This window comes from Sitophilus oryzae, unplaced genomic scaffold (assembly GCF_002938485.1).
Source record: "Sitophilus oryzae breed Bouriz unplaced genomic scaffold, Soryzae_2.0 scaffold_1393_pilon_pilon, whole genome shotgun sequence".
NCBI classification, from domain to species: Eukaryota; Metazoa; Arthropoda; class Insecta; order Coleoptera; family Curculionidae; genus Sitophilus; species Sitophilus oryzae.
The window spans coordinates 1,300,761-1,320,430 of record NW_022146052.1 but is presented as its reverse complement, the minus strand read 5'-3'; the positions used below and the strand labels follow the sequence as shown (position 1 = coordinate 1,320,430).

Here is a 19,670-nt window from a genome sequence, read left to right as displayed (position 1 = left end):
ATAATCAACACTATTCATTAAAAATTACTGAACAAAAATATATGTTATGCTTGACAACTTGACATACATTATATAGTATCAAACAAAAACACATTCTTCTTTTAAACTGTATCAGTCTTGTCTTTACAAAAATCTTTTTTAAAATTTGAACTCAAAATAATAATCTTTTTCGTGATCTTTAATACACATATTCTTTATTTTTTCCTAGATCATAATACCTACTTACGTGTTTGAATCTATCGAAGCTGAACCAACAACACTTGGAGTGGAGATTCCACAATATGAATAAAATAAACATAATTGTCCAGTTTTCATTAATACCATCATGGGAGAATATTATTTTTAAATTTATTAAAGATATTTTCAATAGAATTCTCTTGATTTATAACTCGTACCCACTTTTCTTGCTCTTCCGGACACTTTAGGCTGCCTAGTATAACTATCCTTTCCACCAGGAACACAACAAAGATGAGGCATAGCACCAAAAAACACACTCCACTTAAGCTTTATTGATGAATTGTTAGAGTCTTAAAAAACACACACAAAAATCACGATGAGTAGAAAATGTATGGGCACTTTTAGGTTAAATCACTTACACAACGTGTAATTTTTCAATTTTTCTATTTTTTTATGCGAAACCGAGAGTGTCCATATATCTGGTAGTAGTTTATGTCACTTAAACACCAAAATAATTAGTTTTTTGCACTACAATAATAAATAATACCAAAAATCATAGAGTTAAAACCAAAAATCAACCGACAAAATATGAAACGGAATCTAACCCAATATCTAAGTATGTACAGCTGATGAAGTAAACAAAAGTCCGCCCCCGGGCTGATCTTTTAAAGAACGGCAGTGGTCTGAAGTTTGATAATACCGTGAAATACCGTTAGAGTAATAGTAGTTGCATAAATTGCGTTATAAATAGTATAAGTTGTGTGTACAGAGTGAGAATAATAAATTCGTTAAGTATTTTATCGTGAGTTTAAATTAGTGGACCCACGGAATCCGTAACAATATGTAGAACTTCTTATAACTAATTTTAGATGTATTTTAGTGTATATAGATTTAGTGGAGTGCTTTAAGCCCTTATGGGATACAAACCTCGGAATTCATTTACTGTGAACGAATTTTTATAAAACTTTTTGCATTGTATTGTTACAGTTGAGGGTTGGAACCTTTGGTGTTACACTGAAAGTTTATAATCATCTGCTGATGATGCTAACATGCTTAGCGAAACGCCCGTCCAGTGTAAAAGTAAAAGTGTTTTGGTGTATTGTGGTGATTTAGTGTTTTATTTTGCATTGTATTGATAATAAGATATGTTACAAAGTTTACCAATTTAAATTCGTTGTTTTCACTTTAGTATTTAAATAATCACACATATACAAATGCATATATACAAGATGGCTCCGTATTCTGAAAAAGCTCTGTATCAGGATTCCTATTTGAGATTTTCACTCCAAACCTTTTACAAAATATGTGTTTAATGGTAGTTCACATTTCACAAATATTTTTATAGATATACAAGGTGAGTCAAATATATTTTTACGCTTAAGTTTTAGTTTTTCAAATTAAATGCTTTATATCTGTGCAGTGAATTTGCTATAAAATTCCGGTTGTGTAATTTAATAATTAATTAAATTATAAAATAACTTAATGGTTTTAGAATTATGACCACGTCAATGAGGACGTCAACCTAGACGTCCAGAAACTAATCGAGACGATCGATTTATTTTAAGTTTATCGCTAAGAAACCGCCGTTTACCAGCTTTTCAAATTTATAATGGATTGCACCTAAGGAACTTACATATTAACTAACCGTCTATAAGAAGAAAACTAAATGAAGCAAATCTTACGTTAAGAAGGTCTGCTTCGGGATCAGAACTTACTAGATCTGCTGACTAGGACTAAAAGCAAAGGCATATTTTTAATGTAAAAGTTACGAAAAAATGTTAGTGTCTTCTTCAAAAGCGAATATCTCCAGCAAAAATAAAGCTAACGAGATGAACCGAAAAAGAAACTATCGAGAAAGGATGTATCTAGACGATAAATTGATTTGAATTCCTGCTGTTTTAACATATTCCACAGTGTGTTTCAAACTTTCACCAAAATATCAACATTTTATTTTTCCTCGTATAATTATCAGATGGGAAGTTTCATTTTTAATTTAGAAATGTATACTAAGAAGTCAGATAATTTGGCTACATACTGCTTAAAAAATCATCAAAATCGGCCAGCTGGAACAAAATATATTAAACTTTAAAATACCTCAAAGTTTGAAGGTGCTCATTTTTCGTGCCGGTGAATGTAATTTAAAAACTATACATTTAAGTCATATACTTTTCTAATGAAACTCGCCTTTATTTTTTTACTAGAATCCGAAAATCAATTAATAGATAGGGTGTTTCATTACAAAAAACAAAACTTTGATGTGTAACTTTTTTTGGGGACACCCTGTAGAACTCTATATAATTTTAGAAAATGCTATAAATTGACTTACATAAGCCCACAAAATTTCACTTCAAAACAAACTTTCCTTCTCCTTGCAAAAACCGCGTCGTATATGATGCGCCACCCTGTATAATTCGATTTCAATCAAAATTTCAATGATTAGAATGTAAGCAGAATAGATTTAGATTTAGAGAATTAGATTCATTTAGTTCAATAAATTTACTTAGGAAAAAAAAATTAAAAATCAAAAAATTAAGAAGAAAATTACTAAAAATTTGCTAAAGTAAAAGTAAAGTAAATATTTCGGTTAACGTCTCCTTTTTGCTGTCAGGGCTAATCTGAACTAACTAACCTACCGACTTAAGAAGTGTCTAAATCAACTCTTACTCACGAGATATCCGATCTTATCCGGCCTCCAACCGGCGTGAATGAGCAGTGTGTATCAATTGATTTTACACTTTTCCCTTGGACAACAGCACAATACAGAGTTTCGAACCGGTCAGGATCGCCATACGTCGCTTAACTTCGGTGTTCTAATGGGAACCGGTGTTTCAACGTAGCTAGGCCGTTGCTTTAAAAATTTACTAAAGTTACTAAAATAAAAAATTAAAAGCAAGGAAAAAAAAAATGGGTAAACATTTTAGTATTTTATCTATAAAACACAATACAGAAGGTTTCACATTAATACATTCACAGTAACTGAATTCCGAGGTAAAAGTTTCTGGGCACTCCACTAATATCTTATAACAAATATTTAAAAAAAATGGTTATTATTGTATTTTTATGAAACCATATAGGCATATAGGCGCAGTTTCACAATAATATATTGGTTTCAATTCTACAACGAAATATTCGGCGGAAAATTTATATTAGCGTCATGGAGCAAATAAACAACAAAAAAGCAAATTCAACAAATGATGAATATTTGTCATGTATTATAATTTTATTTATGATACTACCTACCTATGCAGAAAGAATATAAAATAAAGCGATAGAAATATATAATCGTGGGCGACAAAAGAATTTTTACTATGTCTATTCAGTAAAGTGATCTCTATTGAAAAGCTTCGAAGAACGGGTTCAGCAAAAATGTAATGTGCATTATTGAAATATTTTCAGGCGAGACCTGACGCGACGCCCGATTCTATTTTCAACATTTCTGTATTGTCGACTGACATTGGTGGTGTAAAATAAAGTTTATAAAAGTACACTGATAAAAATTAGGGTAAATTTATATTATTTTTTACATTCACAACATACAATTGAGAGTCATTTTACATAAAAATAATTAGGAAGGTGTTTGAACATATCAGTATTTGAATATTTACAAAGTGCATGATAAGAATACATTTTAAGTTTATTAGTATTGAAAATACTTCTGGCCGCGTTTATATGGGACCCGTCTTCGAAAAATACGACATGCTAGAGGCGACATGGTACGCGAGTTCAATAACCTGCCTAATCAACTTGTCAACACGTAAGTCGATAGTTTAGCCCGCGTTGATCATCGAATAGAGCAAGGACGTTCGAGGGCCGAAATGAGGTCTTAGCAGTGTGCGAGCCAACTATTTTATGGATATGGATGTTTAGATTGGGCCGGCGCGCGGCGGATAAACAAAGCATAAAATTATACATTTCCGGACACATGTTTATATGAACGTTTTACTTTAAAAACATTCAAAGAATCACCTCCTGAAGTTTGGCCAGATACTTAATTAACACCCTGTATTTAAAAATGGCTAGTTAGTGATTTAGTTAGCTATGTTTATTTTAATAAAAAAAATACATTTCGCACACATGCTTCAAAAGTGACACAACTCAAAAAAACAAGTTTTCCATAAAACGCAAAAAACTGTTTTTTAAATAAATATAATTTTTTTTATAAATTTAAAAACGTAATTATTATGATTTTTTCCTTCCAAAACTAAAAAAATAAGATAAATTAATTAAAACGTCTACTTAGTGTCAAAATTAATGACTTTTGTAGTTGTGCCACTGTTGTCGAAAAAAAAAATTATTTTAGGAAAAATATTTTAAATCATGTCACTTTTGACGATCGTCTTAAGCACTTTGGTCATTTTTGAAGAAAACATTTTTTAAAAAAACTCTCTTTTTTTAAAAAAAGTGCCTTAAATTAAATGAAATTCAAGTTTTATTTTAAATCGTTTAATTACTTAAACAGGACAGGTACTTTTAAAGAATCTTATGTACATTCTAATAGTGCATCTTATAATTAGTACAATAAAATAACATTTATTAGGAACTTACGAGGAACAAACATCGCGCAAAGTAAATAAATACTTAGTACATACCAACAAAGAAACGCAAAATTATTAGATTTTAAAACAAAACAAACTAAAGGAAAACATTAAATAAAATTTTCTAAAAAACTGGTGAATAAAAATATATTATTCTGAAATTTGCAAAACATTTTTATAAAAAGAGTTGTAGTAATATTTTGGAATTATGTTTTTATCAGCCAGTTCTTTCAGGTCCCTTTTTTTATTATCCGATAATGGTAAATTATTTGCATATGCCTGAACTAATTGTATAGGTAAGTTGACTTCCAAATTGTCCTGAGATCGAGTGTTTTTGGCTTTTAGCATAATAAATACAGTCTTAAAAATGTTATCCTCATACGAAGTCTTGTAGAAAAATTTATTATGTTCATTTTTTTCGACCCTTAAAACTTTAATATCGTGCCATTTTATTTTGTTCTTCTCTGTGTCAACTGTAAAATTATGACCTATTTGCTCTTGAAGTAGCTTTAAATCATAAAAATTTTCATAAGTTAATTCATGAACACGATATGGGGGGCCATTCTTTTTTTGCGGTTTGAATTAAAGTTATATATTGTTCTGGAACATAAATTGGACCAGATCTAAGGCATCTTTTTATCTGCTTTTCAATAACACTGTGGACGTTATCACCCTCGTTTTGAGAGTGTCCGTGAATTAAAAATTTATGTGTAATGCTCCGAATTTTAAACGTGGTTGTAGCATAAATATAAGCAGCAAGTAAATATTTATTTTTCTGCTGTCCACAACAGTTATCAGAGTAGAATATAACGTCCAAATTATCATTATTCTTATTTTCTGCCAAGGATTTTAAATATTCTAAAACACAGCTACCGATTTCCACTGCACCGCGTTTTCCTTCGGTCTCATTCCAAAAAAAGCAATCAACATTTTTGGCATTTAAATCGCTGATAGTAAAATTATAACAATTCATTTTACTCTTGTAATAAAATGAGGAAACTTGTCCTCTCGGCAACGGCAATACCGCTTGCAAATCATAAACGGCCACTGAAGCAGTATTATTATTTTTATCTTTTTCTTTCTCGGCCCGAGAAAGCTGTTTTTCTTTTAAATGCGAGTTGTAAGCTTCAATTAATTTATGTTTGCCTTCCTCATCGGCATTTTTAAACGATTCACATACGTCACACTGGTCCTTTTTCGGGACAAAGAAGGAAATGTTAAATTCAGTGTTGAATATGCGATTGAACATTATATAGTTTGCAAATGGAAGTTGTCTTCTTTCTCTTTCTTCTTGATAGTCTCTATGTAAATCTGACAAACTTTTGCCACTGTCAATGTATTCCCGTTCTGTTTGGGCTCTTAAATAATGGGAATCTGTTCTTGGTATGGCGTTTATAAATTGTCTTACACTTTCTTTTATTTCTCGATCTACTGTGGGTTGTTTACCATGTCTTCCCCTCAAATCTTTACCAACAAAACCAGTTTCATTTTTCTTCATAATAGCTGTACGAATGTGTCTATCGTTTATGTCAAGTGTTGCCTTAAAAAATAACTTACAAACTCTTACCCGACTACTGTTCACATCAAAGTAAAATGCTGAATTCATTTTTCTAACATTTTGAGTGCTCGAATAACGGTATTTTGGTTTTATTTCTTCACAATGAGCAATGATAAATTCCCTTTGTCTTTCTAAATTAGCCAGTGCCCAGTAACTGCGAAACAGCTCTTCTCTAATTTGCTCATTAATCTTTAGGTCACACTGCAATCTGCATTTTTTACCACAACCAGGTCTTACTCTTTTTGCAGGAAATTGTTTTTGGATTTTGAACTGGATATATACGCCTGTCCAGAATTCCTTAGTTTTTTAGATTGAGTAACACCCCAGTTCTCAAAGTTCCTTCTTCTTTTCTTTCCTTTTTTTTTTCTTCTCTTCTTCTTTGCCATCAGGGTATTCATTCTGTTCTTCGCCCTCGCTGCTGTTTGAGTTGCTGGTCGAACTTTCGGATCCGGAAACTGGGTTAAGATTAAAGGTTGTTTTAGTATTATCAAAATTTGGATCTTCATCTGGGTCATCCACATCACTTTCTCCGCTATGAACCGGAGACACAAAGTAATTTGGCTTTTTCAATATCCTTAAAACTGTAGGGCGCTCGGATTCATACGATACATCATACTGTACATGCATTTGAGATATGCCTTTGGAGCCTCCTAAAGAAAAACAAAAAAATAGATCACAATCACAATCTTTTAGTACCTACGTTTTGCTACGTTACTATTGCAAATATTCCTACAGAAAAATTTTAATAAAAAACAATATAAACAATTTTAAGTAAATAATAAAATATAAAAATATCAATTTTGTTCCTACCTAAATATTCACTGCTAATGGACTCTGCTAAATTAGTCTGACCTTCATTTTCTAAATCAGATTCTAGTGGAAGAACTATTTTTGGATCAGAAACTTCAAAGGGAATTGGTTCTGGGTGATGGCTGCTAGATGATAGCTGCTTAGAAATCTCTGTATTGGGTGTTTGACCAGAAATTTGCGAGCCACTAGTTGATGGTTGGTTCTCATAGTCGGATTCAGTCTGTTTAACATTTCTAGTATTGGTAACATCCAATAGTGTACTGTTTACTTCAAATTTTCTTTTGGCCAATTCTAAAATTTTGGCTGTACGACCTGCTGACTGCATACTTATTGGTTATAAACTGAAAAAAAACAAAAATTACGACATGCTATATTTAAAAACAACAAGTAAACAAATTACTTGCTTACATTTATTATTTTTTAGTTTTTAAAATATTTGTAGCATAATTTAAATTTAAATTTAATTGAAATTTAAATCTAATTAAATTTAAGCAAATCTTAATTTTAGCATCTAAAATGACACAACTTAAAATAAAAACAAATATTTCAACTTACCTGTTCTTTTAAAACGACACAACTTAAAATAATTAAAATTAAGTTTGTAATGTTTTTTCATCAAAACTGTCACAAGAACAAATAATCTTGATTATCACTGCACTGTTGATCATTAAAAGTGGCACAACTCAAAATGAAACACTTTTTAAGACCGATGGAAGCGTGTGCTCCCGCTGAGATCAGAGACTAAACTGGTATTATGTCGCTCTTGAAAAAATGGTTTATTCTTGTTTTGATCATTAAAAACGACACTAATGCCATCTATCGGCAAACCATTAAAGTTAATTTAATACGGTTTTGTTGGAAAATAAAGCATCTTTTTACGAATTTCTCAAGGTTATTAACTCAAAAAATGCAATTTTTGAGTTGTGTCACTTTTGAAGCAAGGGTGCGATTTCATAAAAAATAAACAAACCCATAATAAAAATACTATATACCAATTAATTAATTTTAAATGTATGTAATAGGTACTTTAATAATTGAAAAATGGACAGGAGCACTTAAAATCACTTCATAGAGTATACAAAATATGCTAAAAATAATAATTCCAATAAAAAAACACAAATGGCACATTAAAATCTGCATTATCTGAAATTAAATTATAGCTAAACGGCTAATGAAACAAGAGACAAGACAGCGACATCTATAACGCGATGACACTTTTTAATAATTATTCCGAGTCATTATTATTCAATTTGCCGTTATGCAGAAGCTACAAACCTATCGATGAATATGCATGAAAATTTACTTCCGAGCACACAACCAGAAGATATTGGTACCCAAGTACAGTATCAAGTTTATTATAATGCTTTTCATAGCTTTAATTCAAAAGTTTTTTGATGTTTCCTAGCCACTTTTTTCTCGTTAGCTCGTGCCTCAAGGCATGGCCATGTCGTGTCAAGGCCGTGGTGTGTCACGGTCAACCCATTGCGCAAAAAGAAGTTTACCTCAAAAATATTTTTTCAGCCTTTTTAAAAAATATATTAAAAATACAAGACAGACATATCCTGAATTGAAAACTATACATTACATACTTTATGTTTGCACTTTACTAAATTTCTAAGTCGTTTATTATCGGAGTTAGACGTAACCGACGCAATATTGCCGGACCCTGTATGTCAAAAACGAAAGTTTGCCAAATACACAAGTTGTCTGAGCCCGGCTTAACAATTCTCCAATTATTCGCAAATTTACATAAAAAGTACAGCTTACTTTGTAGAATAACAAAATACAATGTAAAAATTCATCCAAATAATTGTAAATTTTCTGTAAATATACCTGGTGCGTCTCAAAAGTGGCTTTCGGTCACTTCCTGTTCCACCAGAAATGAATAAAACTTTTGATTTTTAAATGGCAACCTTGGTATTTTTTTCACTTTATTTGATAGAAAATGATACTCTGAATCGAATGTCATATCATATGTCAACTTTTGACATATTCACTCAATAACAAATTGTATTTTAATTTTCAATCTAGAGTGCCATGGATGTGTTAAAAACACTAATTTTTGATCAAGGAGCCTTGGAAAAATAGATTTGATCGTCTAATATTTTTATTGTCTTGTCCTGGGGCGCTATTCTGTACAATCGTCGGTATCGGCAAGTTACCGACAGCTATCGGTACGTACGGCCAATGAGCGTCGGGTTGATTGTTGTTATCTTAGTTACCGATCGGCCCTATGACAGATATCGCAAATTTGTACCGACGAAAATCGGTATCTCTACCGTGCCCTTGTCAACTTGTGAGGTGTTGTTACTTTGTCAAGTTGTACAACTTGTAGCTATACTTGTTAAGTTGTACAACTAGAGACGTGAGAAATATAAAATAACACGGAACCGGTGCTATCCCCAAGTCTCTTCCTATATTTGTACAACTGTACATACTTTATCCTTAAGGTACGTCCAGACCTGACGAGACGAGAGCGATACGTGCGCAATAAAATACGACGAACCATGTTAAAGGTAAAAAATTTATTACTGTATGCGTTATTATTTGGCCATCGTTTGTTATATTTAACTACAATTTAATATGTGTTTGGCTTCCTTTCAGTATGATCCAACTCGCTTATCTTGTGGCAGGCTTTCCTCAAAAACTGTGTAGAAGATGTCTCACTCTCCTCTCGCTCTCGTCTCGCTCTCGCCTTGGTCTCGTCTTGCTCTTGTCTCGTCTTGCTCTCGTCTCGTCAGGTCTGCACCCACCTTTATATGTACCTATCCTCTTCAATAAATTTTGTTTAAAGAAATGTCCACATTTTATGTATTCTTCTATTTTGCTTGTTAGTTTCGTTTCTATTTTGTTATATGCCATTAAAGAAGATATAAATATTTCCTTTCAGAACCGTACTCAATTATCTTTCATATATCTCTTCCTATAGAATATAAAGGTTTACATTCAGCCCTATTTCTTTTAAAATTATTTTTAGTTGCAGAGTTTTAAACACTTTCCATTAAATTCAGTAATAATAACTTGCTTGTCGTTCATTTTCACTAGACTATAAACTCAAATAATGTAGATTTGTTCAATATAAATTAACTGGTGTAATGTCATCCATAACAACAATTGTTATGGCGATGGCGGACCTAACACAGGGCAGTCTCTAGACAGTGGACGGCTTCATCGCAAGGCTTTATTGCATAATCAAGCACGTGATCCTACACGTTAATAACTGATAGAGGAAACTTAATACCGGGTGCGTCTCAAAAGTGGCTCATCCCTGTAACTTTTTTATTTTTTCAGATAAAACAACGGGTTTTGGTATGTTATAACTAATATATATGATTATGCTATATATGACTTAAATTAGGATTGATTGACATATTCAATTCTTTTCGGTCACTTCCGGCTTTACCGGAAATGGCTACTACTTTTAATTTTTAAACTTTTACTTTATTCAATAGAAGATGACACTCTCAATAGAATGACATATTATATATCAGTATTAATAATATATCCAATATAAATATAATCCATTTAAAAATATCGAAAAATATACAACTTTGGTTTAAAAATACGCTTGAATTCCCCTATATGTTGAGAAAAATATTTTCAAAATACTCGTTACCATTGCCTCCATATTATTGAAAGTAAAAAAATTGGATTAAAAATCGCAAACCGAAAAGCTAATATAGAGCTTTTCCAGAAGCCTGTGTCAATCCTGTATATGGTTTTATTGTCGATAAATTCCTTACAGGTTACCGAATTTTTCTTCAGTCAAAAGATACAGATAAAAATCAGATAATTTCGTTGTTTGTAAAATTATTATCCATTTCGCATATTTTAAAAGTAAACCATTACAACTAACTCATTCGGAAAACAATGAATTCTTGAATGATATGTTTGAATAGCCGTCACAGATGTTGAATGAATGAGACTAAGATGATAAGGTAACGGAACTAAGACGCAACTAATATATTTTGAATTGTTTCTACACATATGCAGAACTGCTTTTATTCCATTACCATATGATTTTATTTCAATAGCATATAAATATTTTAAAAATACTATACATCAAACATATATTTTGATTACTGGCTGATTTTTTATGAATGGTTGGTATAAAGGGATTTATAAAAATACAAGCCCCCAATATTTCGCCGAATTTAATATTGTTTTGATGGTTTTCTAAAAACAACCTACAACCTACACATTTAACAACGGTTTTAAACGGTAAAAAAACAATAAAATATTATTGCATGCTTCGACAAAAATTGTTTGAATATTTTCCGTAAAAATATGGTCCAGCTGAAATAAAATTTAATTGAAAAGCAAACAAATAAAATATAGTGGGATATACATTTGCAAAAACTTATTTGAAGAAAAATGTATGTCAATGTAAGACCATAAATAGGTACTGAATACCGGATGTCTTTCAAAAGTGGCTCAAGCTTATAACTATTATATTTTTTCAGATAAAAAAAACAGATTTGATATGTTATTATATGACAAAAATCAGGAATGATTGACGTATTCAGTTAGTTTAAGTTAGGTTAGGTTAAATCTAGGCTATGCTAAAACCACTAATTTTTAGTTTGTAGATTTTAATTAATTGCCATTTTCTGGTAGGTTAAAAAATTCCCAACTTGAATTTTTAATCATAACTCAATATTTTCAAATGGAACGAGCATGGTTCATTAACATTTTCGGAAAGAGCAATTTTTTGCGAATAATTTGGGTAACACATACTTGATATTTCGATTCAAATTAGCTTTATATTTCTTGTGGTGGCACTCAAAACTCAAATTTAAAATACTATTTTTAAGCAAACATGTTAAAAGGTGATATATGATATGGCAGTCTATTACAAAATGTAATTTTCTACCAAACAAAGTAAAAAAATACCTATGATACCATTTAAAAATTCAAAGTTGTAGTAATTTCTGATGAAACATGAGGTGACTGAAACTAACTGAATACGTGATTCTAATTTATTTCATACACTAACATATCAAATTTATTTTTTTTATCTGGATCACTTTTTAAAAACACTCGGTATGCCTAATGTAATGGTAGGTAAACATTAAAGAAAATTGTGCTCGCGGTTTAAAAAGGCTTTTTTTTGCTCCATTTAATTTTGCAATGACACCATGTAATTTTGCCTGTAAAAGGACAGCAATATTTATTTATATGCGAACTCTAATGGTTTTTTGCCTTTCAATACTACTGAAAAAGCGAATATCTGTGAAACCGTTAAGACTTTAAGAAAACTTTAAATACAGAACATGTACAGATACAGAACATTTTTTAATTCTGCATCTAAAATAAAATAATTACAGGGTGTTGTAATTAAAAAATTGAGATATTGCATTTTAAATGCTGCCTATGTTGGCCTAACCTAACCATAAGAAATATCCTGTGTAAGGTAAGTGTTTTCGTTCACGGATATATTCTGCTTTCATTGGCATTTAAGAAAATATAGTAAATTACTAACAAAGACAAATATACTGTCGGTTTTAACCACTTTTCATTTATACTATTTTTAACCACTTTTCATTTATACTATTTTTAACCAAATTTTCAGTAAATAAGAAATAGCATGGCAACACAGCATAGTCCTTCAAATCATAATAGTGTACTATAGGCAGAATTTTATGCTGGATCCTATTCTATACAGAAAATTAGTTTAAAAAAATAAAACTTTATCATTATTTTTTGAGACACCCTGTTTCAAACTTAATATTTTTAGAATATGCATCTCTATAAAGAATGCAACATTTGTAAACAACTTTTTTTCATATATTTGTCAACAACGACAATATTGACTTCCTCGACACAAATGGGCCACCCTGTAGACATATTAACTGTCTATGCAGAAATGTAATAAATAGAACTTGTTAAACATAAATATCTCGGATATTCAATAAAACAATTTATTAATCGATATCCACTACTTAGTCTCACAGCACATATTTGCTTAAATTAGCTAAACAATACCTCTATTAGATAACTCAGTTTGCATATTGTTGTGAATATTCATTTAATTTAATTGCCTCTCTTTATCCATTATGCAACACAATCTAGCGGTAAATATAATTTCGATTAGTGGCACTGATATAGTCAGCCTCCGGTTATAGCGATCCACTGATTGGCGGCGGTATAGCTAATAGTTTGGTTAGTTCTATTAATTCTACAACAGCAACTAATTGTTATCAACGTCGATAGATAATATTTTCCAAAACACTATAGATCTTTATCCAATATTTGTAACGTTTATTTAAGGCTTTTAGTAAGGCAAAAATACTTTATTTATAAATTTCATCTGAATATAAAGAAAAACTTTTATATTAGAAAATCTTTTATATTAGAAAATATTTTATAAACATTTTAATGAAATATATTATAAATTGTTCATTCATTCATTTTGTCCTTTACTCCTACGTGGAGTATATGGCTTCAATAAGCGCTCTCCAGTGGGTTTGGTTAATGGCAATTGATTTAACATCTCGCCATGATCGGTTTACTGCTTCGATCTCCTTTTTGATTGTCCTTTACCATGTATGTCTTGGACGACCCGTTCTTCTGCTGCCTTGCGGATTCCACTCAATAGCTCTGCCAGCGGTGTTGTTGCTGCTTCGCCTTAAAGTGTGACCAATCCACCTCTATTTTTTTCTAAGTTTGATCTCGTTATACACCTGCCTCTAGTTGGTCAAGCTCCATAAATTCTCATTTCTGATTGTATTTGGCCAGAATATTCCTACAATTTTTCGCAGATAGCGGTTTATGAAAACTTGGAGTTTGCACCTTACAGCAATACTGACTTGTTATTCGAATTGAAAATTTTAAGTTTAGTAAGTTGAGAGTACTGTCTAAATCTCCAAATAATGTTGAGCATTTCATATGTTATTCTGGCCTTGTTGATTATATTTATAATATTTTGCTCTGTGCCTCCGTTGGCTGAGATTATACTACCTAAGTAAGTAAAATTATTTACCTCCTCTAAAGTTGTAGTTCCAATGATAAAGGGGGCGACGTTGTTGGTATAAGCCCCCATCGTTTTAGATTTTTTAATATTGATCTTGAGACCTGCAATTCGAGCTTCCTTTGTCAAGTCAAGTAGTTTTGATGCCATATCCGCGTGACTATGAGAATGAGACAGATGTTATCTGTATAACTGAGATCTTCTAACATGCTAAAGGGAGTCCAGCGTATTCCACGATGATCCATGGAAGTTGTTCTCTTTAGAATATCATCTATGATGATATTAAAAAGAAATGTGGACAGGACGCAACCCTGCCTCACCCCATTCCGAATGTTGATGTATTCACTCCGTTGACATATGTATTCACTCATGCAAGACTGCACATTGAGCTTCACAATAGAGCGCCTTTTTGATTCTTACATATAAAATGTTAACTACGCGAAAAGCCCAGAGAAAACGACGTAGACACAAGAACATTTTACAATATTTTTTTTTGTTCAAGTTAAAAGTAGTTTAGCACCAACTGAAAAAGTATAATACTAGGATGAACGGTATAAATTGCTTATAAAGATACAATTATTTATACTAAAAAACATTCAAATCATCAAAATCTAGATAACTATTAGACTGTTATAAAGTGTGAACTGAAACTTTTTTACGTTTTGCGATAATATTTTCAAGTTGATGGCATGTATCCATCAGCACTTTTCCAATTGCTGAAGAAGTATAATAGTGGGGTAACTTAATAACGACCAATTCAAAATTGGTTAAAGAATACCTAGAGAAGCTGAACAAATTAGGCAAAGAAAATAAAGTCTTCCTACCCTAGGTGCTAGGTTACCAAGGGATAGAAGGCAATGAAAAAGCAAACGATCTACCTAGAAAAGGAGCGAACACTCGACTAAATGGGCCAGAACCATACTGTTTCCCAAGTGGGCACCAACTTAAAGCGGAACTCAAGAACCTGGAAGACTCCATGCGTAACCTCGAATGGGAATCCTCCAACGGTCTAAAACACTCGAAGAAATTTCTCAGAACTTACGAGTGATGAAAATAAAAGATATTCCTTCATTTCAGTAAGAACAATCTTCGGATTGTGACAGTATTTTTAACGGGACACTATCTCTTCAACGAACACCTCAGTATATTGAAGCTAACAACGGCGAATGCAGATTCTATGGAAAAAATGGGGAAACACCAGAACCTCTTCACTAAGTGCGCAGAGACGAAAACCTTTCGTGTCATAAAATTTGGTACGACTGATATCGGAGATGGATAACTAGCTCTCTGAAGCCGTCTCAGATACTGGCTTTCTTTAGAGCCCTAAGACTGTATGATGAGTGAAACTGTATATAAACTCGAGTTTTTCGATATTACTCTAAAAAGGGGACACACAATATATCTGTAACGTCGCGGTGATTAATCACCCTCCCATACATTTTACATTCTACGTGAAACATATTTCTTATAGAATATAATTTTTTATACTAACAAATATTCAAATTATCAAAAATTAGTAACAAGAACATTTTAAGATAACTACTTTTGATTGCATCGGAAATACACTTCATCTACGTACCAACAGATAGTCTATTCTTAAAATATTAAACACATTGTTAAACCTATTTCAAAAACTCTAAATGTAAACTAGACAGTTTTTTGTTCCATATAGATACCATGTAATTAAAAACTATTCTCAGTCGCTATTATAATAGCGTCTATTTTTTTTAATTTTATAGTAGCACAACAAGCAGCCGGCCGTTGACGTTATCAAGTTACAGGCTTTTAAAGCGAGATGGACTTTCGAAAAAGTTATTACTCCAACCTAACCCAATTTCAACTTTGCCGACAATTCATAGAGCGTTTTTAAAATTATAATTTCGCACAATTATCCCCCTGCTGTACATGTAGGGGGAAAATTATTCCAATTTCCTTGCGCGCCTAATTTTTGACGTAGATGCAATTTTAGATATGGCGAAATTAGTTTGGACAGTGTTTCTGGCGTGAATTGTTTGCAATTTCCGTATAAATTAATTCTAGGTCTGAATGGAAGCAAAGCCAATTAACTATATGTTATAAATATTGTTGTTTAGTACTGTATTGTTTATAAAAAAATAACTAGTTATAAATATAGTATTGGATTTATGCCTTGTGGATTAGATTAGAATAAGGACAAGCTCTTTATTGTAGATTTAGATTTTATCCATCTCAATACACTAGAATGCAAAAAAAACGCAACGGATAATTTTTTCGTTAAGTTTAAAATTTCATATATTTTTTACTTTTAGCTCTATTTTCATGAATTTTTTAGCAAACTGTATATAAACCTATCTTTAATTCATAAACTTAGTTTTTTATAAACTTTATTTAGTATTTGGTTTAATATACAGGGTTAATGAAGTTTTTTTACCCTAACTATAAAACACCCGGTGCAATAATTTCGCCAATAACTTTCCCCAGTACTTTCTTTTTCGACCAGAATAATGTCTCCTGAGCATTTTACTTTTTGACTCATGACAACACATGCCTTGATTAATTTTTAACAGCGAAATAACTTTTCCACCAAAAATTTGCAATTTTTTTAACTACCAATATTTTATGATGTTATTTTTTAAGATCATGAGATGGCTTTGGTGACTATTGTCATCATATCGACATTGATTAGAATTCTATATGAAAATTTTAAAAACGTTAAAAAGTAACGATACAGGCTTGGTTTTAATAAATATCAGTAACACTAACAAAACTAAGGATATTAAAAAAAATAACTGTAATAACTTAGTGTACAAACAAACAAAAAACTTGTAAAAATACTCTAGTATTTTGTATTGCCTTCCCCGGCTGCTATAGCTCTCTGTAGATGTCGTTTCATACTGTTAATGAGGCTGCAATTATATTATGTTATGTTTTCCCATTCTTCTTCAAGAACCAAGCAAATATTCATAATTTCGACCCTTTTCAACAAGATCAATGACTTTTGTACAATCTTTGACACTAAGGGCCATATTTAATCGTACACAAAAATAATCATCAAAGCCACCTCGTCATTATGAAGAATAACACGAGAAAGTACGATAATTGAAAAAATTGCAAAATGTTTGTAGCAAATTCATTTTGCTCTTAAAAATTGATCAAGGCATATATGTTGACATGAGTCAAATATAAAAATATTCATAAGACATGGTTCTGTCCGAAAAATAAAGTTTTAACAAAATTTACTCACGAAATCAATGCAGAGGGTGTTGAACTCTTTGATTAACCCCTGTGTAATAAGTCAAATACTAAAGTTTATAATAAACTTAGTTTATGAATTAAAGTTGATATAATATTATACAGTTTGTTAAAATATCAAAGAAATAGGACTAAAAATAATACTAATATATAATAGGACTAAAAATAATACTCTAATATAATATAAAATAAAAAAAATATCACATTTTAAACTTGACCAAAAATTTTTCGGTTGTTTTTAGTTTATTTGAAGTAACTAATATCCACTGAAAATCAGTGACATGCTAAACATTATAGGATAGAAATTCAACGAAAGATAGTTGAAAAATGTAATATTGAAATTTAGAAATTTATTAAAATATATAGAAAATACTCGAATCGTATAATATACAGGGTGGTCCGAACTGTATTTTGGAAACTCCGGCAGCATATTCTGCAGATAAAAATAAGTGGAAAAGTTCGTATAAATGTATGTCCTGAAATGCTTAGTTTCGGAGATATAGGATGTAAGAGTTTCATTTTTATTTCGATTTTTTTCAAATAATTTCTAAAGTAACGTCAATATTTCGATAAAAATTGATGTCTGGGAGTTTTTTGGCACGAGAAATTTGATTTTGATGTCAATATGAGTCCTATTTGTAGAGGGCGCCACCTACATGTGTTTTAACTGTTTTGAAGAGTAAGAACTTTTCGTCCGTACCTGTATAAAACTACTAAAGAGACCTTTTCTACATAAAAAAACGTCGTAAATGTATATTCTTTTACTCAGTAGTTTTATACATGTACGGACAAAAAGTTATTACTCTTTAAACCAGTTAAAAAATATGTAGGTGGCGCCCTCTACATGTAGGAGTCATATTGACATCAAAATCAAATTTCTCATGTCAAAAATCCCCCCGACCAAAATTTTCATCGAAATATTCACCTTACTTCAGAAATTATTTGGAAAAAATCGAAATAAAAATGAAACTTCTACACCCTGTATCTCCGAAACTAAGCATTTTAGGACATACATTTATACGCTTGTTTACTTATTTTAATGTGCAGAATATGCTGCCGAAATTTCCGGAATACAGTTCGGACCACCCTGTATATAACATGTAAACCAAAACACAAATACAAAAAAACAATGAGTACAAACGACAACTCTCAAATCGATTGGTCCCAATCATTCTAGAGCATTCGGTCAATCAGTCCTCCGTACCACACGATTGACAAAAGACTGTCACTTGACTTCACTATTAAGCGGTACGAAGTTAGCCGGATCAGCTAATTTATAATAAATGTTTTTCACCTTTAATATTCAAAACCAAAATTAATTTATGTATGTATAATTTTCTAAAATTGCAAATATTTTAATTAGCATTTTTTAAAGCAATATTTTTGAATTGGGTTTTCGTCTTTTTTTTCAATTTCCACCTTAAAGTCTTATCTTCTCATCAAGTTAATTGATAAACAAATTAAGAAAAGAGAAAAGGAAAAAGAAAAAGCCGTAACCAAGGTGTAATAAATATAAACGACCTAATTAAAAAAGACTTAGAAAAGTGTTGTTCAACTTAATGGTGCCTTTTTGCTGATCGTACAAAAGAAAATAGTCTAATATTAAAGAATCCCTCGTCTTAGAATGTTTTGAAAATGAACATAAAAGAGATGCTGCTGTCTAATAAAAATAAAAAAAAAATATTTCTAATGACTTTTTTGACTTTTTTTTATTTAGGTTGCTATTTAATATTTTCGTTTTAACTTATTAAGAGACTATAATATAAAAATTATTAAGTCGATTTATTTAGTGTCAATTTATATAGAGCCGGTAACCAAATTTGACATAGCTACTGTTAAACTAATATAACATTAATCAACATTCTAATATTGTCATGTCATTTAAATAAATGCCTTTATTGTCAAAAAATTTTACAATCTGTAGAGAAGTTTATTTATTATATTTTAACAAACAATAATATTTCTGGTTAGGAAACTGTCAAGCTGGATCTCTGTTTGAAATGAATTTTAATACACGTTCTCCTTAATTTTCATTTATTATTTGTTTAATCTTAGGTAATTAATCGTAGGTTTTAAAAATATTAACTACTTTTAGACATATTACTATTAAAAGGACAAAAGAACAAAATATAAAAACTTTGCAATCATGACACAGAAATTATGTATTATTAATTTGAAGGATTTTTTTACGTGTGTTAGCACAACCACTTTAAAAAAAATGTATGAAACTATGTGGAATATTTTCTATAAATTAGGAGTAAATTAGCCGTAAAAACAAAAAAATGGCCGCTCTTCGTTAGGTATGTCAAATCGATGGTTGTGCTAAGTTAATATTTAGTTAGCATAACCACCATTGGAAATCAGTAAAAGATCATAGTTAGGAATTTGA

At 31.0% G+C, this 19,670-nt stretch overlaps 2 protein-coding genes across 8 annotated transcripts in view; both read right to left on the bottom strand.

The window, feature by feature from the left end:
- The window catches only part of LOC115875628 (collagen alpha-1(XVIII) chain-like), a 955,759-nt gene that overhangs the window by 437,329 nt on the left and 498,760 nt on the right, over positions 1-19,670 (bottom strand). The window lies entirely within an intron of this gene.
- Positions 6,532-7,420, bottom strand: LOC115875630. Its single transcript, XM_030891141.1, has 2 exons — positions 7,081-7,420; positions 6,532-6,920 (listed from the first exon to the last, which is right to left on the bottom strand). Exons 1-2 carry the CDS (start codon positions 7,403-7,405, stop codon positions 6,601-6,603), a joined length of 645 nt encoding a protein of 214 aa, XP_030747001.1. The 5' UTR covers positions 7,406-7,420; the 3' UTR covers positions 6,532-6,600.